Below are 22,389 nucleotides of genomic sequence, written 5' to 3'. Positions count from 1 at the left end.
TTTCTATTTTTAGTAGAGACGGGGTCTCACTCTTGCTCAGGCTGGTCTTGAACTCCTGACCTCGAGGGATCCACCCGCCTCGGCCTCCCAGAGTGCTAGGATTACAGGCGTGAGCAGCCGCACCCGGCCCCAACATATGAATTTTGAGGGGACACAATTCAACCCACGGTAGGGACCGAGGAAGGCAGAGACTTTAAAATGTCAGCCTGCAGCAACCGGATGGCTGGAGGTGCAATTTACAGAGCTGGGAAGAAGTTGAGTTTGGCTCAAGCTGTGCTGCATAGAGCCATAGGCCCGAGACAGGCGGCTCCAGACATCCAAGGAAGCCCCTGTGTATTTCCCAGGGCGAGAATGGAGACGGCCCGCGGATTGTCGGAGCCACCAGTAGCAGTGGGAGAGAAAGGTGAAAAGCAAAGATGCTTGGATTAGCAAAGCGTCCCAAAGTTTGGGGATTGGGGGATAGAGGCAGGGCCTGCGGCGCTCAGCCTGGAGAAGAACAAGCTCAGGGGGCCATGGCCACGCCTTCCGGTCCTAGGCTGTGCCCCCATTATGCTGCCTGGCAGAGCAGCTGGGGAGCAGTAAGAGCGCAGCTTCTGGCACAAAACAAAACCCCAGCTTGGCCTCGTGCTGGCTATGTGACCTTGAGCAAGTCTCTTCGGCTTCCGTGCCTTAGTTTCCCTGTATGTGAACTAAGGAAAGCAGTAACAGCTCCTTCCCGAGGCTGTCCCAAATACTAAGTGGGATAGTGCACAGAAAGCACCTAGCGCAGTGCCCGGCTCCGTGTCCCTGGGTGCACGTGATCCAAGGCAGGAAGAGACCAATGTCGCCGCCTGCTGGCACCGGCGGGAAATGCGGCTACATGCCGTGAAAAAGAGATACCCCTCTTCCCCTGCCGCCCCCTCTTCTGGCAGGATGAGTCACGTACTCTTTGGCACAGGCCACTGTCATTGGAATTTCCACAGGTGGCTAGGGCCACACTGGATGTTCGCTGATCAGTTTTGGGCCTCGAGCTTCAGAAGACTCTGGCTCTGTGTTCTCTGAGTGCCTTCCAAAGGTGTGCAGCCTTCCAGAGTGTTCCTGGCCTCCAGCAGCCCAGCTGCGAACTTCAGACTGGACTAGAGCTGTCTGTGGCTGAGGGGCTGGGGAGGTGGTGGGCTGGTAGGGGCTGCAGGGAAGGTGCTGGCAGGGCCACACTCCCTCTGAAGGTTCTGGGAGAGAATCTATTCCTTGCCGTTCTCTTAGCTTTTTTTCCCCCACAATCCTTGGTGTTCCTCGGCTGGTGGGTGCATCACTCCAGCCTGCGCCTCTGTCTCCACGTGGTTGTCTTCCCTCTGTGTGTCTGTGTCCAAATTTCCCTCGTCTTATAAGGACACCAGTCACTGGATTAGAGCCCACCCTACTCTACTAGACCTCATCGCACCTTGATCACATCTGCAAAGACCTTATTTCCAGATAAGTTCACAGGCACAGATACCAGGGGTGAGGACTTCAATGTATCTTTTTGGGGGACACAATTCAACCCTGTTAACAGCTGCCCTAAAATAGGTGCCATTTGAGCTGGGTCTTTTTTTTTTTTTTTTTTTGAGACAGAGTCTCACTCTGTTGCCCAGGCTAGAGTGAGTGCCGTGGCTTCAGCCTAGCTCACAGCAACCTCAAACTCCTGGGCTTAAGCGATCCTACTGCCTCAGCCTCCCGAGTAGCTGGGACTACAGGCATGCGCCACCATGCCTGGCTAATTTTTTCTATATATATTTTTTAGTTGTCCATATAATTTCTTTCTATTTTTAGTAGAGACGGGGTCTCACTCTTGCTCAGGCTGGTCTCGAACTCCTGACCTCGAGCGATCCACCCGCCTCGGCCTCCCAGAGTGCTAGGATTACAGGCGTGAGCCACCGCGCCCGGCCTTGAGCTGGGTCTTTAAGAAGGCATTGCTCAGGGGGATGACGAAGGAGGAAGAAGGCACAGGGACATGATAGAGAGGGCAGGCTGGGGTAACACCTTGTTCCTGTTTCCTCTCTGACAGAACCAGAAACGTCAGTGAGAAAACACACTTTACTTGCCTGTGACACGGCCAAGTCAGGCATGTCCTTGTTCCCTGGCACCATGTGCTTCAAATAGGCAGACTGGGGCCAGCAGCTAGGGGCTTTATGCTGTCATCATGAACGATGTCATCTTTGACAACGAGGTCGTCATTGTTATCACGAGAGGAGCTGGGCAGAAATCAGAGCTGACCATGTGTACTGGGGCCCTCCCTGGCTTTTTCCCTCTGGTCACCATGGGTGCTCCAGGCCCCTCCCAGGGGGGACGTGGAGGGACAGGGACAAGCAGCCCACTGACCCAGCCCTCCATGGGCTCCCAGTCTGACTAGGTTGGAGCCAGACACCAGGGTCAAGGCCAGCCGAGAGCAGCCAAGCTACCTGGGCTCGCCCAAAGTCGGGGACTACCCACCTCCCTGCTTTCACCCTGGCCTCTTCAACCCCTGCTCCTCCCGGGACCCCTGAGTGGCCTTTCTAAAGTGTCAGCCTGATCCTATCAACCCCTCACCCGCTACTGCAAGCCCACCCCATGCCATCCCTTTTCAACCCCAGATCTGGTCTCAGCATTCAAGGCCCCTGCCAGCCTCCACCTCCTCCTCCCATCTCCCTTCAGCTGGTGTGGGTCGGGCTCCACCTCCATGAAGCTTGTCCAGTGCCCTGAGACTGGATTTGTTCTGGGCCCCACGGCACAGTACAGTTGGTTCCCACGCCGCTCTGCCCCCACCCTGCCCACTGGGCCAGGAGCTTCATGAGGGCAGGCCTGGGGCTCTCTCCTCTCTGCACCTGCAGGGCCTGGGGGCAACTGAAGGACAGAGTGAGTGGCTGCAATGTGACTTGGGCTGAGGCCTCACTCTGTGGACCTGGGGAGGTCTGCTTTGGGGTGAAAAGTGCATCCCCCATATAACACCAGGGAGCTCCAGATTCTCTCCAGCCCTGGCCGTCAGGCCCTGCAGTGGGGCCAAACAATGTATCAGACTCAGAAGGATGTGGTCACCCCGGGGCCGGCTGTGAGCATGGCTGGCAGTGGAAAACCTCAAAGGGGCCCTTTGTGGACTGAGCCGGTGCAGTCCTCCGGTTCCAGCTCACGGGCACCTGGGCACTCGCCCTCCGAGTCTCTGACATCCCCTCCCACTGGCTGTCATCCCCAACAGTCCCCATCAGCCCCTGGACTGAGAATCCCCTCTGGCCTTGCAAGTAGCCACTTTGGGTGCCCCTGCAAGTGGTTGGCAGCATCGCAGGTGGCAGCTACAGGCCAGGCACTGGGGCTGCACCTGCGGGAGGGCTGCGCTCAGGTCAGGGGTGGGAGGCTGGGGCCTGCAGGTCAGCGGCCCGAGCTCCGCTGCAGCAGCGAGAAGACTCAAGGCCCAAGAGCAGAAAAGGGGGAGGGCGTGATGGGTCTGGGTGTCCCAGTGCACCAGCCAGGAGGCTCCGGAGGGAGAGCGTCCTCGGACACCCAGCACAGGTGGGCCAGAGGGAGGCTTTTCTCACCAGCAACTCTCTGGGTCTCTCCCTCGGCCCACAGCTCGAGAGGTGAGGAAATCGTCCGCCTGCAGATCACGACACCCAGGGCAGGACTCCGCCTGGTGGCCCCAGACCTGGAAGGCATGAGGTACGGGGGCCTGCTGCTGTCCTGGCTCCCTGCACAACATTCTAGAGACGGGGCAGCAGGGCCCAGGGGCTGATTTTGCCACCGTAGGGCTAACAGGTTGGTGGGGGGCATGGTTGACCTGGGTTCTCTGCCCTCGTCTCATTCTTTCACTCAGCAACTGTCATGGAGTGAGCGCTTGGTCCGTGTGAGGCCCCAGGTCAGGCCCTGGGACCCAGTGGTGAGTGGGACCTCATCTGCTGGAGTCGAGCATGAGCTAGGTCAGGCCTGTCATGTGCCAGGAGCCCCCGGGAAGTGCCGGCTCAGCCTGCTGAGCCCTGAAGACAGGACCGGCCAGCTGTGCTGGGGGGACACGGGGACTGCGGAGGCCACTGAGGCAGCTGCCCTGCCTGTGTGAGGGGGCTGGCGGGAACGAGGCAGGGTCACTGGGCCAGCCTCTACAGCTCTCCATGTCACTGGCTCATGCTAGGGACAAGGAGAGACAAGAGGGCCACCGCCAGCAGGGAGCATGATGGGCCCAGCCCCTGCCCTAGAGTAAGACAGCCAGGTGACAGGCAGGCAGGGTGTGGGGGCTGGGCTGGGAAGCCCAGAGGCTGGAGAGGGGGTGGGAGTGCACGCTAGAGGTCATCTCCTAATCCCTGGGGCGATGGGAGCCCTGGGGGGGGGAGCCTTTCACCAGCGTCGTGGGGGTTCTCAGGGAAGGCTTCCTGGAGGAAGTGACATCCAAGATGAGTCTTGAGCAACCCTAGGTCCCTTTACTCTGCTCCTTGGCTCCTCTCTCTCTAACCCTGCCCACTCTCAGCACCACCCCCAGGCAGGCACCGAGTCCTGTCCATTTTATTCTAGAGATATTTCCACCGCTACTGCCCCACCGCAGGTCCAGGCCTCCACCGTCACTTGCCCAACCACCTGGCCCTGTTTCCTCCTGCCCCGTGGCCAGACTGCAGTTATGCCAGCCCTCTGCAGAAAAGCCTGCAGTCCCCTCCGCCCCGCTCTGCAGCCTGAGCTCCTTTCTCCCTCATCCTGCTGTCACCCCCCAGCCTTTATGCAGCTGTGGGCTCTGCCTAGGGTGTCCTTTCCCCTTTGCATTGTGCAGTCCCACCTCAAGTGTCCTCTCCTCTGGGGCACCTTCCTCTCCTGTGTTTCTTCCTCAGGCAGTGTCTGAGGGGCTTTCCTGCTGAGGTCGCACAGCACCGCCTTCGTACCTGCACCAGAGAATCTTCCACACTGTGTCACAATTGCCCACTCAGAGACTGGTCTCCCCAGGGGCTGTGGCTCAGTGCTCCCTGCAGTCTTTTCTGGCCACAGTGGCATGCAGGGACTCTGCCGGCATGACTGCACATCATCCGGCACGATATCTCTAGTAAGGCGACATTGGAAGCCGCTTCCTTGGTTCTCCTAAGTTGACCAGTCTCTGAGGAACGGGCAAAGCGACCCTGAGAGATGCAGAAGGGAGCAAAGCTGCTTCTGTGAAGGCCCCTGCTGTGTTCCCCGCCTCCAGAGCCCACTGGCGCCTTGTCTGGGAGTGGCAAAGCCACAGTAGCCCACTGAGATCCCTTAGGAGGAGAAAGTTGGGGGGGAAAGCTAGTGGGGGAGGGGAGGGAGGGTGATAGTGTTTGCATCCAAATGAGCATGTGCAGGAGGGAGGCATGTGAGGGTTCATGGTTGAGGTTTGGGAGAGGCAGTACTGATGACTTGACAACGTGAGGCTCCCTGATGACTTCAAAGAGGACAGAGACAGAGGGGAGACTGAAAAGGTGGTTATACCGAGTCCTTTTTTTTTTTTTTGAGACAGAGTCTTGCTCTGTTGCCCCGGGCTAGAGTGAGTGCCGTGGCGTCAGCCTAGCTCACAGCAACCTCAAACTCCTGAGCTCAAGCGATCCTCCTGCCTCAGCCTCCCGAGTAGCTGGGACTACAGGCATGCGCCACCAGGCCCGGCTAATTTTTTCTATATATATATTTTTAGTTGGCCAGATCATTTCTTTCTATTTTTAGTAGAGACGGGGTCTCGCTCTTGCTCAGGCTGGTCTCGAACTCCTGACCTCGAGCGATCCACCCGCCTGGGCCTCCCAGAGTGCTAGGATTACAGGCGTGAGCCACCGCGCCCGGCCTACACCGAGTCTTATACTGAGAAGGAATCCAGTCCAGATGACAGCTCTTCCTCTTATTATCTGTGCAACTTGGGGCAAGTCACTTGGGCTCTCTGTGCCTCAGTTTGCTCATCTGGAAAATGGGCATGGATGATAATAGTGCCCATGTCCTGGGGGTGACGTGGAGAGTTAATGCATATAAAGGCAAAAGAACAGGTTCTGTCTCTCAATCAACAGTAGCTGTTAGTAATGAGGCTTTGAGGAGCAGCCAATCCGTCAACAGCAGGTTTTAAGTGCCCTGGAGACAGCTGACATTTACGGATGAGGTGACTGCCCCAGCTGAGTGTGAGTGGCTGGTGAGTGGCTAACCTACGTTTCTTTCTTCCATAGGTCTTCTCCCGGCCACACAGACAAGGAGGCACCTTGCTCCAGAGGGCTTGAGAGGGACTTGGCTGGTGAGGAGGTTGTCGGGAGCACTGACACAGACTCCGAAAGGTAACTCACAGCAGGGAGCAGACTTGTCATCTCCAGCTGAAGGGCCTCCATGGTCCCTGGCCCAAGGTCAATGGATGGAGCTGGGGCCAGCACTGTCCTGTTCCAGCTGTGTCCTCAATGGCTGGGATAGTGCAGGTGTTCAATAAATATCTGTTGAACGAACAGATGGATGAATGAATGAGGCCTGGAGAGCGGAAGGCCCCTGCCAAGATCCCTCAGGGAGCCAGGTGCAGACAGGACCAAACACCCACCCTGCCGCCCTTGGCCCGCACAGGGTTCCTTCCATTCACCTGGAGCTGCCAGGGCCAAGCAAGGCTGCCAAGCTGGCAGTTTGGGAGAGCTGGTGACCAAAGGATATGTGGCCCCCATAGAGCATCTAGCGGGGACTTTCAGGATGACCTGTGGACAAAGGGGGACATTGTGCATGGGGAGGGCGATCAAGGATGGGAAGTGGGGCCGTGGCGGGGCATGATGGGCTTGGTGAGCGGTGGCCGCAGGTTGAGTATTCCTCAGCAGGAACCTGGTAGCCAGTAACAGGGAAGAGCCCACAGACCCGTCTGACCAGTGTGGAGCCTTGGAGCCCCCAGTCGGGACTCTGAGCTGGGAATGAGGAAAGGGGGCCCTCTGTGGCTTTGCCCCTTGCTCTGTTGGCCATCGGACCCCCAACATGCAGGCCTCCTCCTGAGGGCCCACCTTGCTCTGTTTCTCGGCTTCGCTCTTGCTCCCAACCCATCAGATTCGGAAGAAACGCAGAAATACTTGCTCTTAGGGTCACCTTGGGCTTGGCTCGGCTCCAGTCAGAGCAGCCAGGGCCTCTGCTTCTGGTGCTGAGGCCACTCTCACGACATTTGAGTTAGACAATATCAAACGCAATCAGCGTCAGCAAATGCTTCTCTTCTCGCACCAGGTCAAGTGCACAGTCAAGTGATGGCAACGTGGGATCCGGAGCCGCAGGGTCCCCACCTGAGGGCTTGGCTGGAGCAGACGTAGCTTCTGAACGAGGAGGGTAGGCTGCCTGGGGGAGGCAGGTTCTGTCATGACCCTGGTCACTTTCTTGTCTACTGCTTCCCACACTCTGTATCCCACCTCAGCCTTCGTCCGTGGGCTTTCCACTTCTTGGAATCACCTATGCTTGAATCTGATTCCTCCTTCTGCCTCCTGCCACTGGCTCTCAAGTTCCTCCAGAGCAGGCACAAGGCCCCACTCACAGCTGCAGGCCCAGCCCCGATCTGGGCAGTAGAACGAACGCGCAGGGACAAAGTAACGAATGCAGGACCGAATGATGGATGAATCGGTGCCTTCTTACTTCCCGGCGGAACTCTGGTGGGGACCTCGCTTCTCTCCCAGCAGTCCCACGGCCTCTTTCCTGCCCCGGCCCCTGCTTGGCCACCTCTGCTCTGAGGTTCAGTGCAATGGAAAGCAGCGGCCTTGCTGAGAGTAGCTGGGAGACAGACACGTGCAGCGGGGCTCTGGGTTCCGCACCTGGGTGGAGTCAGGGACCACTTCCTCAGGTGATTTGGGGAATGGCAAGTGCCACCTGTCCCTAAGTGGTTTCAACCCAAGCATGAGTCGTCCTTGGGGACAAAGGCTAGGTATGCAGATGTTGGCAAAACAGTTCAGTTCCAAACTGCGCTAGAGTCCTTGTGGTTGAGAGCAGATGGCCAGAGAGGAGTGGCAAAGCTGCCCCCCACGGCCTCCTGCAGTGTGGCCAAGGAGGGAGCCTGAGGAGGAGCCCTGCTGACTGCTTTCCTGCCTGGCCCTCCCAGCTGCCCCCAGCTCCCCAAGGCCACCGGGGGCCCCTTTCCCTCACTAATTTAATAGTTTGCAATTGATGCCTGGAGCCAGAGCCCCAACTTCTACATCCAGGACCACAAGCCAGGGAAAGGGACAGCAGGCCCGGGCCTCTGAAGCCACCATCTCTGAGCAGGTCCACGGAAAGGCCACTGAGCGAGACACTGGCTGCTCTGAGCTGCCCCTGCTGGGAGGGATGTCCTGGAGACCTCCCAGTGCAGTCTGCATCTTGTTGCTCTCTGCAGAGGCATCACAAGGATCTTCTTAAAAATACGTTACATCACATTTCTCCCCCGCTTAAACCTGCCAATGGCTCCCCACTGTCCTTGGAATAAAGTCCAACCCCCTTTCCATGGCCCATGGGGTCCTGCACAGTGGGGATTTTGGCCTCCTGCCACTCTCCCCACGCTGGTGCAGATCGACTGGCTTTGCTCATGGCCATCGTAGAAACTCCTTTATCGTCTTTTCAGAGGAAAGGCTGTTTCTCATGGAAACAACCACCCTCCTTTTCCATTCATTTTCATGAGTTTACTTAATAATTGAATTTAGTGATTATGGTTGCAAGTACAAATGACATAAACAGGTTTGGGACCAAACACGAGGGACGAGTAGCTGCTACGCTGCTTAAGTGGAGGGCACAGGCTTGTATAGGCAATGGCGTGCCCCGTGGGCAGTGACTGTTCAGCGTGCTGGGAGCATCAGTCTTCCTGTTTTTACCGAGGGGAAGGCTGGGTAAATCCACATCAAGTGGGTGGGTACAGATGGACTGGGAAGGGACACTGCTTGTACACATGGCCACAGGGCCCAGTGACAACAGGGACACGTTAGCATACGTTACAGCCTGGGCGTTATTTGAAGTATTTCACATCTATGAACTCATTTACTCTTCCCATAATACTTATGAGGCAGACATGATTCTCATCCTTATCTCGTTGTTGATAAAACTGAGGCCCAAAGAGGTCAGATAATGTGTCCAAAGTCACACAGCTGGGAAGTAGTAAAGCTGTGATTTGCATCTCAGCAACATGCTTCCAGAGAGCATGCACTTAACCCCATGCCACACTGCCCCAGGTGTCAGGCTGTCTTGGGGTATAAGAACTGTGTCCCAAGCATCCGTCTGAACAGCTCCTCAGTCCTTGTCATCTGTCGGGGACAGAAGCCACCCTCTCGGGAGAGGGTGGACATACAGACACAAAGCCCTGAACCCGAACCAGGCTTGGCGTCCTTCCACAGGCTGTGCTCGGCTGCTAGCTTCGCCCCTTCCCCGGATGATCGGGATGTACATGGTGCCAACTCTCAGTCCTGCAAGCCCGGACCAGCAGCCATCAGGTAAGGACGGGGCAACTTGGGTCCCAAGCAGGAGTTAGGAAGAGGAATCCCAGAGGCAGCCAGCCAGCACTAGAGGGCCCAGTCCAGGGGGCACGTGGCAGGTGGCTGGGAAGGGCAAGGCTCCAGGGGCACAAAGGTACAAGAGGAAGAGGTTATGCATGCCCAGGCAGTAGGCTTCTGCTCCATTTCGTCTACGGATCTTTCAGTGGGAGTGACCATTTTGCTGGGGGTGTGTGGAGCATTTGGCAAGCCCTAGTAAGGAAAGATCTTTCTCGACTCCCACAAACCCCAAAGAGGGGCCGGGCGTGGTGGCTCACGCCTGTAATCCTAGCACTCTGGGAGGCCGAGGCGGGTGGATCACTCGAGGTCAGGAGTTCGAGACCAGCCTGAGCAAGAGCGAGACCCCGTCTCTACTAAAAAAATAGAAAGAAATCATCTGGCCAACTAAATATATATAGAAAAAATTAGCCGGGCATGGTGGCGCATGCCTGTAGTCTCAGCTACTCGGGAGGCTGAGGCAGTAGGATTGCCTAAGCCCAGGAGTTTGAGGTTGCTGTGAGCTAGGCTGATGCCACGGCACTCACTCTAGCCAGGGCAACAAAGCGACACTCTGTCTCAAAAAAAAAAAAAAAAAAAAAAAACCCAAGGAGGTATAGGTCGGGTAAGGATACTGGAACCCAAAACCAGGAGGAGACTTCTCCAGGGAACCTGAGGTGGTCAGGGGCAATGCTTGGTCTTGAACTCAGGTGCTCAGGCCACATCCAAGGCTGATGCAGTGTTATCACACACAGTGGCAACTGTGCCACACTAATAATGCCAGGACTAAGAAGCCAGCCTTTCTGGTGTGAAGGCAGCCAGGAAGGGGAGCCTCCATTGGTCTGAGGTCTCAGCGGGCCCCTGTGCTTCCTCCCTCAGCTCCAGTGCCACTTTGGTCTCTGCTGTCCCAGCTGATAGGAAGAGTGACAGCACAGCAGACCTGGAGGACACAAAGGAAGACCCAAAGGGGTAAGGCATCAACAGGCAGTGCTGAGCTTCTGGGGTGGACGTCAGCCTTTGGTTGGGGGAGTGAGGCCCAGCAAGGCTTGTGAGCTGGCCTGAGGCACGTGGTAAGGGCAGAAGCCCCAGCTGGAACCCTCTGGCCTCTGGGCCCTGAAGCTTTTCACTAACCCTGTTGTACTTCCGGCCAGTAAGTACATACAGCATAATCAGGAAGGGTCACCTTCTTTCAGTCAGCAACCACTCTGATGTCACCTGCCCTTTGCTGGGGCACACAGACAAATCAGACGTGGCCCTGCCTTCAAGGAGCTCTCAGGCCGGGGGGTGGGCAAAGCCTGGCCCAGGTTGGAACAACACATCAGAGAAGGGGGCTTCATGGGGAGGCGGCTTTTGAGTTGAACCTTGAAAGGTGAACAGGAGTCCTCCAAGCACAAGGAACAGGATATACAAAGGGCTCAAGAGAACCTGGTGTTTCCTGGGCACCGTTCATAACCAGGCGTAGCCAGCAATGAGGGTCCTTGTCGAGGAGTGCTGGAAGAGGAGGCTCAAGTAAGCAGGCAGGGGCTGACTGGCGTTTGTACCATGATATTGTTAATGATCGTAACAGCTACTTAATCTGGGGGCACCTACTGTGCGCACAGCCCTCTACTCACAATGTTTCCTACAGCTCTCCCCACAGTCTCTTAAGGTTTATGTCTAATTGGAATGAGAAACAAAGGCCTGGAACCCGGGTATCTGTGCCTCCTGGGAAGGACAGTGCTATGAAGAAAACAGGCAGGGTGATGGTGGTGGTGAGGGGGTTACTACTTAGGTGGGTGGAGGGGGCCACTCAGAAGAGCTGCTCTAAAGAGAGGGAAGCACCTGTACAGAGAGCAGGGAGAAGAGAGCAGATAGGGAACCACAAACCTAATGACCTTGCAGTGGGAGTGTGCTGTGCCCAGCCAGCGAGGGGGACCGTAGATGGAGCAGGTAAGGAGATTGGATCTTGTTCTCCCAAAGAAGAGCCTGATGTGATTTAGATGTTTAAAAGCTGAATGCATGTTTGCATTTTTCACACCACATTGCAGTTGCTTTTGTACTTAAATCAGGATGCTGGAGGGTGGGGTGGGCAATGGATCCCCACGGTATGGGGCATTATTACGGGACTTCATTTCTGCTTCAATTTGCTCTGACAACAGAGAGAAAACAATAGCTGACACCTGTAGTGTGCTGTGCTAGGAGCTTTACAGTCTTCCCAGCAACCCTGTGAGATGGATGAGGTGGGGAAGCTGAACCACAGAAAGGTTAGGTGACTTATCCAAAGCCTTGCAAGAAAAACCTCAGGGGAAACTAAAAAGCTACTTTATGAAATATGTCCTTTGGAGCCTATTCTGAAGACCCAGAACCAGTAACTTCTAGCTGGTTAACACATAAAGCGTGCTGTATGATCTCATCTAATCCTCCCAGAATGTGGTAAAGGATCAGGCTTGTTGTTATGCAACTCGACAGAGGAGGAAACTGAGGGACACAGTCCTGTGACACACACAATTAGGAAAAGAGCCCAGATCTGGCCAACTATAGAGCCCAGGCTCAGAAGTACTTTCCTCTGATGTTTAAAAGTTCGCTGCAGGCAAGAATCACCTGGGAAGTACTAACAAACAAAACCAAACCCAACTAAAACCTTTCTGAGCCCCAGGTGGAGATTTGGATTTAATTCTTCTGGGGTGGACCTTCACTATACATGTCTTTGTAAAATTTCCCAGTTTATTCTCTCCAGTGTAGGTTGTGAACCAGGGGCATCTCCCGAACCTCCCAGCCCCCTAGGGTACATCTAACAATGTTCAGAGACATTTTCCGTTGTCACAACAGGGGATGGAAGATACTACTGGCTTCTAATTGGTAGAGATGTGGGACGCTGCTAAACAGCTTAGAGGGCACAGGACAGCACCCGCCCCTCTCCCAACACACACGACAGAATTATACTGTCCAGAATGTTAATAGAGCAGAGGCTGACCGCCTGCTCTAGAGCGTCCACGACCTGTGTGGTGCGCTAGACTGGAGACGGAAAAATAAACCGGGAGTCCCACAGAGGACCCCCCTCCCCCCGCCCTCCGGGGTCTGGGCAGCAGACGCGGCACGACTGCGCCTGCGCGGGGACGCATCCGACTCGCGCGGACTCAACTTCGCGTTCGCGTGACTCGGCGAGCGTACAGCTGTCACCAGTGCGCCTGCGCTCGCCGCCATTTCCTGCAGCCGCGAAACCGGGTCGCAGTGGCCGCCGGGAAAACGAGCCGTCCGCCACGCGAAATGGCCGCCCCGGGCGAGGTCGGCCACGGCGGGGACGTTCCCGGGGCCGTGCCCGCGCGGGCCGCCAGATGGCGCGCCAGGATCACAAATGGGCCGACCTCCCCTCGGGGCCCCGCCCTGGGCTCCCGCTGCCCTTCCCCCCACAGCGCGGTTGGCTGCGGTGGCCCAACCCCCTGGGTGAATGTGGACAGTCGCCGGCCACCCAGGCTCCGGCGCAGGCGGGAGGAAGTACGGTGTCCGCACGGAGCTGGAGGGGGCTCCTGCGGCCCGACCTTGTTTTCCAGGGCTCCCGTAGCGACCATCGCCTCTTGGACGGTGGACACTGGTGTGCAGCGATGTCCAGGGACAGGCTGAGGACGTGCGCGGAGGGCAGCTGCACCCTCCACCACGAGGCACCTCGGGTAGACCTGGGCTGGGCTGTGGGGCTCAGGGATGAGGGGTTCGTTCCCTAGAGTTAGATGAGGGCGCATCACAGGGCGGTGAGGTCCTGCAGGTCCCAGACTAAAATGCAATTTCAACTGTATGATACTCTAGGGATTTGCCCTATTCTACCTTGGGCCTGATCCATCAGATCTACAGGGAGAGCATGGATTCTGGTGCTTGGGTTCAATTTCAAGCTCTGACACTTATGTCAACAGAAAAGCAGCCAAACTCTGTAACATAATTTAAAGGGGTTTATTCTGAACCAAATTTGAGGACCATGACCAGAGGTATGCCTAAGAAGCCTTGAGCAAGTGGATTCCCTGTGGCTGGGTTACAGTTTGGTATTATACATTTCAGGGAGTCAGGGATTAAAGGTAAAGTCATAAGTCAACACAGGGAAGGCATACATTGGTTTGGCCCCAAAAGGTGTGACATCTGAAGGGGGGGCCGCGGGGGGGGGGGGATGGGACTTACAGGTTATGGTTGGTTTAAAGACTATTTCACCTGTAATTGGTTAAAGAAATGAAGCTTTGCCTAAACTCTTGGAATCTTTTAAGTTAAGGAAGTCTGTTAATCAGAGACGAGTCAACAGACAACAGACGTTTGTTGTGTACATTGAGGAGAACCTGCAGGTTTGTCTTTCATAGCATTTGGCCTGTTAATGAGTTACAAAGGTTATCTCCAAGAAGGGCGGGGGGCATGATGAGGCATGATGAGGCATGTCTGACCTCCCTCATGGCAGGCAATTCAGTTTTAGGGTATCCCCTTTGCCAAGAGGGTGTCCATTTAGTCAACCAGTTGGGGGGAGCCTTAAGATTTTATTTTAGTTTACAATTCCCCCCATTGGCCAAGATCTGCCAGAGGCAGCCTCTATGGCCAAACTCTTAATTTTGTCCCATTCTTTGGCGGGGTGATGTGGCTACCTGCCATGGGTCCATCCAGGCCCTCAGTGGGACCCCAGTGACCAAGAGGATTAAATAGCCAAAAGGACTTATGGCCCATTAAATGTTTTAGGCCAGACAGGACTGGAGGTGGACAGGCACTCATCAACCTTTTCAAACCTTCTAGGAAACACAAAGAGTAAAAACCAAAATGTCAACAGCAAGGCTACACAATTAATTCATCTACAAGTGTTGAACTACTGTATTTTAGGTTTAGTTGCAAATTTGTAGCAAACATAAGCATTGTTAACCCTTTAAGCTAAGGGATTTAGAGACTTTTGTTGTGTCATAATATTTTAGTCTCAGTAATTTGTCCTAAGGAGGCTGATAAATTACTTGTTATATCTCCTTTTGCATAAACCCCATAACTGAGAACATTGTACTCAGGAAGTTCTAAGTTTGTGGGAAGCAGGAAAAATTTTATGATTGGGATGGATATCTGCACCACGTATCCTGAAAAGACAAGTTTTTAAGTAAGTATTTATTTAGGCTTCTGCGTGCCCCTCCTTGATCTGGAGGGTCTAAACTAATTCCATCCCTCCGAATCCCTCCAAATCGGCCCTCACAGTCTCATGGGTCCCCCTTCCCAGGACAGTCCCTGGCCCTAGACAGAGGATGTTTGAACAGGGAGTTGGCAGTGAATAACAGGTTCGGCCTGGCAGGATTCAATCATTTTAATTTTCTGTTTACTTAAAACTTGTCATGACTCTGGAAAACAAAGCAAGAGAATTCATAATGTTTTAAATAGAAAGTCATAAAAATTCCCATGTAATTAATTTCTGTTCTGTTTGAGGTTGAGTTAGTGATACTCGTGGACATATCAGTTTTCTAACTAAAGTCCTGGAAGTTTGTTTTGTTTTAGTTCAATGGTGTATACTCTTCAAAGTTGTCAGAAACTGGTATTCAAGAGAACTTGTCAGTCTTTTTCATGACTTTCCTTGAAGAAGCAAACTTTGGGCTTAGCCAGTTTAAAAAAAATACTTTCTGAGATGAATTGAAGTAAAATAAAAAGTCTTAGACTAGCCATAGTTAAAGAGACAATTGACAAAGTTGGTTATTTTTGTAGCGTATGACAATTTAACATAATAACCATAATTATTACTGATGACACACACCAAGACATATCAATATTTTACAATATTGGAACATGTATTAGTAACATGGTTATAAAAATATAATCCAAAGAAAGTTAAACACCATTTCATATTTGACAATGCTTCCTGTACGGTTTTAACATCCCAAATGAGCCTAATGTGTCTCTCTTAGACTTTCAGTGGCCCTAATATATAAAAAACTAGTTTAAGGTCAAAAGGCTGGGCCGGGCGCGGTGGCTCACGCCTGTAATCCTAGCACTCTGGGAGGCCGAGGCGGGTGGATTGCTCAAGGTCAGGAGTTCGAGACCAGCCTGAGCGAGACCCCGTCTCTACTAAAAATAGAAAGACATTATATGGACAACTAAAAATCTATATAGAAAAAATTAGCCGGGCATAGTGGCGCATGCCTGTAGTCCCAGCTACTCGGGAGGCTGAGGCAGTAGGATCGCTTAAGCCGAGGAGTCTGAGGTTGCTGTGAGCTAAGCTGACGCCACGGCACTCACTCTAGCCTGGGCAACAAAGTGAGACTCTGTCTCAACAAAAAAAAAAAAAAAAAGGTCAAAAGGCTGGATTTAGAATTTGGGTTTTGGAAAGTTTGTCAAATATCAAACGCTTGAAACATTTATTCCAATAGAATCAGAAGCCACTACAAAATAATGGTCATTTATTTAACCAAGACTGATAGTCATCAAAAGATTCTACAGGTGATACGGGAAGTGATATGGGCGTAAACCTTAACCCTTAAAGTTTAGTTTTCCTACTTAGTCAAAAAAACCTAATAACGATGACACGAGGATTATCTTGATAAAGGGTAAAATCTTTGCTTATTTTAGGCCAGTTACTGAAAAGGTAAACAAAAACCTGTAGTGCGATTTTTTTAATTAGAAAAGGAAACAGGTTATAGACTCAAAATGAGTATATCGGGTAATTTCATTAAGAGCAAATTAATATTTTAAGAAAACTTTGTTTTAACCAAAATTTTTCTTTTTAATTTATAGCCAACTGGATCACATACAAAATTCCTTCATAAATTCCCTTTTATAAACTTTATCCCAACTTTTATGGACCACCTACAAAATATGCCTAAAACTTTGTTTTGCCCTAACTTTCTCTTCTCTTAAATATCCAGTCATTTTAGGACAAAAAATTCCATAAAAGATCCTGTCTTTACAATATTATTTTCCGTTCTGTTTAACCTTTCTTAACAAAAATATATTTCCACACTCATTGCCTTTTTACATCTCTTTCTCTTACTCACAAATTAATTTCTATTTTGTTATTTTCTTTCTACCATATATGTGTGTGTGTGTATATATATATATATATATTTTTTTTTTTTTTTTTTTTTTTTTTAGACAGAGTCTCCCTCTGTTGCCTGGGCTAGAGTGCTGTGGCGTCAGCCTAGCTCACAGCAACCTCAAACTCCTGGGCTCAAGCAATCCTCCTGCCTCAGCCTCCTGAGTAGCTGGGACTACAGGCATGCGCCACCATGCCCAGCTAATTTTTTTCTATATATACTTTTAGCTGTCCAGATCATTTCTTTCTATTTTTAGTAGAGACGGGGTCTCACTTTTGCTCAGGCTGGTCTCGAACTCCTGACCTCGAGCAATCCTCCCGCCTCGGCCTCCCAGACTAGGATTACAGAGGTGAGCCACCACACCTGGCCCTTTCTACCATATTTTGATTCAATCTTTAAGCAACCTCTGAATTAGACAAAATTACATATATTTTAATAGGAACACATTTTATGTTTCTTTTATAATTTTTCTTACTAAAATCATATCTCATTCTTTGGTACACTTTATATATAGAATCACATGCATTGAGTAGAATTCTTATTTGTAGTAACTTTAAATTTTAGTGAAAGCTTAAATAGCCGGAAGTCATGAATTGTTCATCATAAGACACTTGTTGTCATGAAACAAGATTGCAGGTTACTATAAAATTATAATCATTTACTTAGCCAAACTGATAATTCAAAGATTTTAAAATGCAGAAATCTTATACTCTTTTAGAGGAGACTCGGTTTCCCAAACAATCACAAGATGTGAACTGGTGAGGAGGCAAGCCTTTTCTCCCCACTCCCACCTTTTTTTGCAGTTTATTCAAAAGGTGCCCCAAAAATCTTGTTATTTCTAAAATCTTTTGTTATTCCTATTAATATTATATGAAAATATAGTTGAAAAGAAAAAAACAAATTTTACTTTTGCATTAGTGTATTAATGGTAAAGCTAATTTTAATAAAATCTTATAAACAAATCCATCTAATTTTAATCAATGACTGTAAGTTAAGATTTTTACAGACCTTTTATAACCTTCATTTTTTTACTTTTGAATCCACTTAGTTTTAACATAATTTACTTATTTAATTTAAAACAGCTTTTTAAAACCTATGAATTAAACAAAATTAATTTTTTCCAACGAAACTATTATATTTCTATGTCTTATAACGCTTTTATTTGAAAATTATATTTTTTCATATAGAATTGTTTTTCTTCTATCTGGCAGTTTTAATTACATATATTAATCATAATGTTAGGGTGGAAAAGCTTTGTAGCAGGTGGAGAAAGATTTCTTACACAGAGATTAACATATATAAGTAAAATTTATTTTATCCTCTCAAAGGACAGAGAGAAAGAGAGAGAGAGAAAAGGGGGGGAGAAGAGAGCAGAGAGATGTCCTGGCATCCCAGAGAAAGAGAAGGGGGTGCCAGCAGGGAGGCCAAGTGGCTCGCTGATTTTTTTTTTTTGGAGACAGAGTCTCACTCTGTTGCCCAGGCTAGAGTGAGTGCCGTGGCGTCAGCCTAGCTCACAGCAACCTCAAACTCCTGGGCTCAAGGGATCCTCCTGTCTCAGCCTCCCGAGTAGCTGGGACTACAGGCATGCACCACCATGCCCGGCTAATTTTTTCTATATATATTTTTAGCTGTCCATATAATTTCTTTCTATTTTTAGTAGAGATGGGGTCTCGCTCTTGCTCAGGCTGGTCTCGAACTCCTGAGCTCAAAGGATCCGCCCACCTCGGCCTCCCAGAGTGCTAGGATTACAGGTGTGAGCCACCGCGCCCGGCCTATGGCTCGCTGATTTTAAGGGGGATGAAGAGAAGAAAAAAATAGTGGTGGCTGTCAACTGATAAAAAGGAGTGGCAGCAGGCAGATAAAAACTTCAAGGATGGCCAGGCACGGTGGCTCACGCCTGTAATCCTAGCACTCTGGGAGGCCGAGGCGGGTGGATTGTTTGAGCTCAGGAGTTCAATACCAACCTGAGCAAGAGCAAGACCCCGTCTCTACTAAAAATAGAAAGAAACTATATGGACAACTAAAAATATATATATAGAAAAAATTAGCTGGGCATAGTGGCTCATACCTGTAGTGCCAGCTACTGGGGAGGCTGAGGCAGAAGGATCACTTGAGCCCAGGAGTTTGAGGTTGCTGTGATCTCGGCTGAAGCCACAGCACTCTAGCCGGGGCAACAGAGTGAGACTCTGTCTCAAAAAAAAAAAAAAAAAGCCCTGCAAGGATGTCAAAGTCCACGAGTTGGCTTCTTGCCTTCCTTGGGGAAGGGATTATCACAACAGATGTGACTCTGTCCTCCAGATATGGTTGAGGCTGTAGCTTGTTCTTCTGCTATTTACTCAGGAACTCTGTAAAAGCAGATTCTCAAAAAACAATGTTGACAAAGACAGATTTACATCTCTTTTCTGTCCATTCAGCTTTCTTTGGAAGTGCAAAGCAGAACTGCTGCAGGGTACCTGTTAGTGAAAGAACTCATAGGATTGATCTTTAACCATTACTGGGGAAATTGTAGATTAGGTATTTTCCTGTTGTTCTTTCAATAATGTCAGCACTTAGAAAACCCCAGGAAGTTAAAGTAACCTTGAACTGTTATCAGTCCCCAATTTTATTAGCACTCCTAAATATAAAAATAAGATATCAAGGTGTAGAAACTTAAACTTATGTTTAACAACTAATGTTCTAGTATTTTACCTTATAAATGACTCAGATATTTTATAATTATCCTCTTAACATAATGACTCTGAGATTCTAAATTATATGAAAATTTCATTTGTGTTTAATCCCAGTTATATTTACCTAATTCATCTATTTATTTATCTTAGCAGTTCACTTAGATTCCAGTTATCATTTTTTTTTTTTTTTTTTTTGAGACAGAGTCTTGCTCTGCTGCCAGGGCTAGAGTGCCGTGGCATCAGCCTAGCTCACAGCAACCTCAAACTCCTGGGCTCAAGCGATCCTCCTGCCTCAGCCTCCCGAGTAGCTGGGACTACAGGCATGCGCCACCATGCCCGGCTGATTTTTTCTATATATATTTTTAGTTGTTTGGCTAATTTCTTTGTATTTTTTTAGTAGAGACGGGGTCTCGCTCTTGCTCAGCCCCAGTTATCACTGTAAGTTATTTTTCTGTTAACCATTTTTACACCCTGCAAATTAAATATAGAACACAGGGATACAAATATAGTTTTTTGTTTGTTTGTTTGTTTGTTTTTTTGTTTTTGTTTTTTTTTTTTTTTTGAGACAGAGTCTCGCTCTGTTGCCTGGGCTAGAGTGAGTGCCGTGGCGTCAGTCTAGCTCACAGCAACCTCAAACTCCTGGGCTTAAGCGATCCTACTGCCTCAGCCTCCCGAGTAGCTAGGACTACAGGCATGCGCCACCATGCCCGGCTAATTTTTTGTATATATATATTTTAGTTGTCCATATAATTTCTTTCTATTTTTAGTAGAGACGGGGTCTCGCTCTTGCTCAGGCTGGTCTAGAACTCCTGACCTCGAGCGATCCACCCGCCTCGGCCTCCCAGAGTGCTAGGATTACAGGCGTGAGCCACCGCGCCCGGCCCAAATATAGTTTTAATTATTGTTTTTAAACTTATAAATCCTACCAAGTAAAACAAACATAAGTATTTTAGTAAGACTTGTTATAACATCCTTTCTAAGTTTTATATAATTATAGATGTTTTAAAATATATCCTGTTTAGGCCGGGCGAGGTGGCTCACGCCTGTAATCCTAGCATTCTGGGAGGCCGAGGCGGGTGGATCGTTTGAGCTCAGGAGTTCGAGACCAGCCTGAGCAAGAGCGAGACCCGTGTCTACTAAAAATAGAAAGAAATTATATGGACAACTAAAAATATACATAGAAAAAATTAGCCAGGCATGGTGGCGCATGCCTCTAGTCCCAGCTACTCAGGAGGCTGAGGCAGGAGGATTGCTTGAGCCCAGGAGTTTGAGGTTGCTGTGAGCTAGGCTGATGCCACAGCACTCTCTCTAGCCCTGGCAGCAGAGCGAGACTCTGTCTCAAAAAATTAATTAATTAATTTAATTAAATATATCCTGTTTAAAGGTGTTAATTGATTAGATTCTTACAAAACACCACATCCCAAAACAAAATCTATTGACATTGTAGGCATCAAAGTGTCCCTTGCCCACAAAGTTTAGTCAAACTGTAGGGAGCAAAGGCCACTGTTCCCATAAAGATTTTTTGAAAATTTACGGACATGGAGCAGATTAATTAGTAGGAGAAAAAAAATTACAAACTCATATGTGGACAGCTTCAGAATGAACACTCAAAGATACAGGAGAAGGCCGGGCACGGTGGCTCACGCCTGTAATCCTAGCACTCTGGGAGGCCGAGGCGGTGGATCGCTCAAGGTCAGGAGTTTGAGACCAGCCTGAGCAAGAGTGAGACCCCGTCTCTACTAAAAATAGAAAGAAATTATATGGACAACTAAAAATATATATAGAAAAAATTAGCCAGGCATAGTGGCACATGCCTATAGTCCCAGCTACTTGGGAGGCTGAGGCAGTAGGATCGCTTAAGCTGAGGAGTCTGAGGTTGCTGTGAGCTAAGCTGACGCTACGGCACTCACCCTAGCCTGGGCAACAAAGTGAGACTCTGTCTCAAAAAAAAAAAAAAAAAAAAGATACAGGAGAAATTGTCCATTTTTATGTTTCAAGTATGGACAGCTGTGTAGAAATAAGATTGAACAAAAAGGGTGTGATCTAATGCTAACAGGCTGAGTGGGGAACCCAGCAAGGCCTTTCTGTCTAGATCCCGTTAGCGTCTCTGAGTGTGCGTTCCTTCCTTCTGGGTGCAGGGCGGGGCCCTTTTTGGAATGGGGGTTTTACAGTAAAACAAAGTAGGTCAGATAATTACTTTATGGTCACTTTTTGTTGTTGTTTGTTTGTTTTTCAGCTCATTAAGGGGGTACAAAAGATCAGGCTATATACATTGCCCATGCCTCCCCATCCCCCCGAATCTGAGCTTTAGTTGTGTCCATTCCCTAGACAGTGCACATCACTCTCATCATGTAGGTGTGCACTCCTCCCCTCCCCCCACCCCATCCCCCCCAGTCAGAACTTCAATTGTGTCCATTCCCCAGGCAGTGCGCATCGCACTGAACAGGTAGGTATACACCCATCCCTTCCACCCAGCCCCGACCTCTGTCTGATACCCAATTGGTATTATTCCCAAATGTGCACTCAGGGAAACCAGTTTGCTGGTGAGTACATGTGGTGCTTGTTTTTCCATTCTTGGGATACTTCACTTAATAGAATGGGTTCCAGCTCTCTCCAGGAGAACCAAAGAGATGCCATATCACCATTATTTCTAATAGCTGAATAATATTCCATGGTATACATATACCACATTTTGCTAATCCATTCATGAATCGATGGGCATTTGGGTTGTTTCCACATCTTTGCGATTGTGAATTGTGCTGCTATAAACATTCGGGTGCAGGTGTCTTTTTTATAGAATGACTTTTGTTCTTCTGGGTAGATGCCCAGTAATGGGATTGCTGGATCAAATGGCAGGTCTACTTGAATCTGTTTAAGGTATCTCTGCATTGCTTTCCACAGGGGCTGCACTAGTTTGCAGTCCCACCAGCAGTGTATGAGAGTACCTATCTCTCCACACCCATGCCAACATGTATAGTTTTGGGACTTTTTGATAAAGGCCATTCTCACTGGAGTTAAGTGATATCTCATTGTGGTTTTGATTTGCATTTCCCTGATGATTAGAGATGTTGAACACTTTTTCATATGTTTGTTAGCCATTTTTATATCTTCTTTTGAAAAATTTCTATTCATGTCCTTTGCCCACTTTTTGATAGGGTTGTTCGATTTTTTTCTTACTGATTTTCCTGAGTTCTAAATAGATTCTTGTTATCAGTCCTTTATCAGATGTGTAGTATGCGAAAATTTTTTCCCATTCTGTAGGTTGTCTGTTTACTCTTGTGACTGTTTCTTTGGCTGTGCAGAAGCTTTTTAATTTGATCAGGTCCCATTTATTTA

The 22,389-nt window shown here is 49.8% G+C and overlaps 1 protein-coding gene across 1 annotated transcript in view; it reads left to right on the top strand.

The window, feature by feature from the left end:
• The window catches only part of ZNF185 (zinc finger protein 185 with LIM domain), a 62,087-nt gene that overhangs the window by 8,419 nt on the left and 31,279 nt on the right, over positions 1–22,389 (top strand). The window contains exons 12-16 of the mRNA XM_069463192.1: positions 3,559–3,645; positions 6,123–6,227; positions 7,135–7,233; positions 9,252–9,347; positions 10,263–10,352. Coding sequence (XP_069319293.1) covers positions 3,559–3,645; positions 6,123–6,227; positions 7,135–7,233; positions 9,252–9,347; positions 10,263–10,352 — 477 coding nt within the window. The remainder of the gene's footprint in view (positions 1–3,558; positions 3,646–6,122; positions 6,228–7,134; positions 7,234–9,251; positions 9,348–10,262; positions 10,353–22,389) is intronic.

The sequence above is a fragment of the Eulemur rufifrons genome, chromosome 30 (genome assembly GCF_041146395.1).
Source record: "Eulemur rufifrons isolate Redbay chromosome 30, OSU_ERuf_1, whole genome shotgun sequence".
Lineage (NCBI taxonomy): Eukaryota > Metazoa > Chordata > Mammalia > Primates > Lemuridae > Eulemur > Eulemur rufifrons.
The sequence above is the reverse complement of the archived record's forward strand: the minus strand, read 5'-3'. Positions and strand labels throughout refer to the sequence as shown.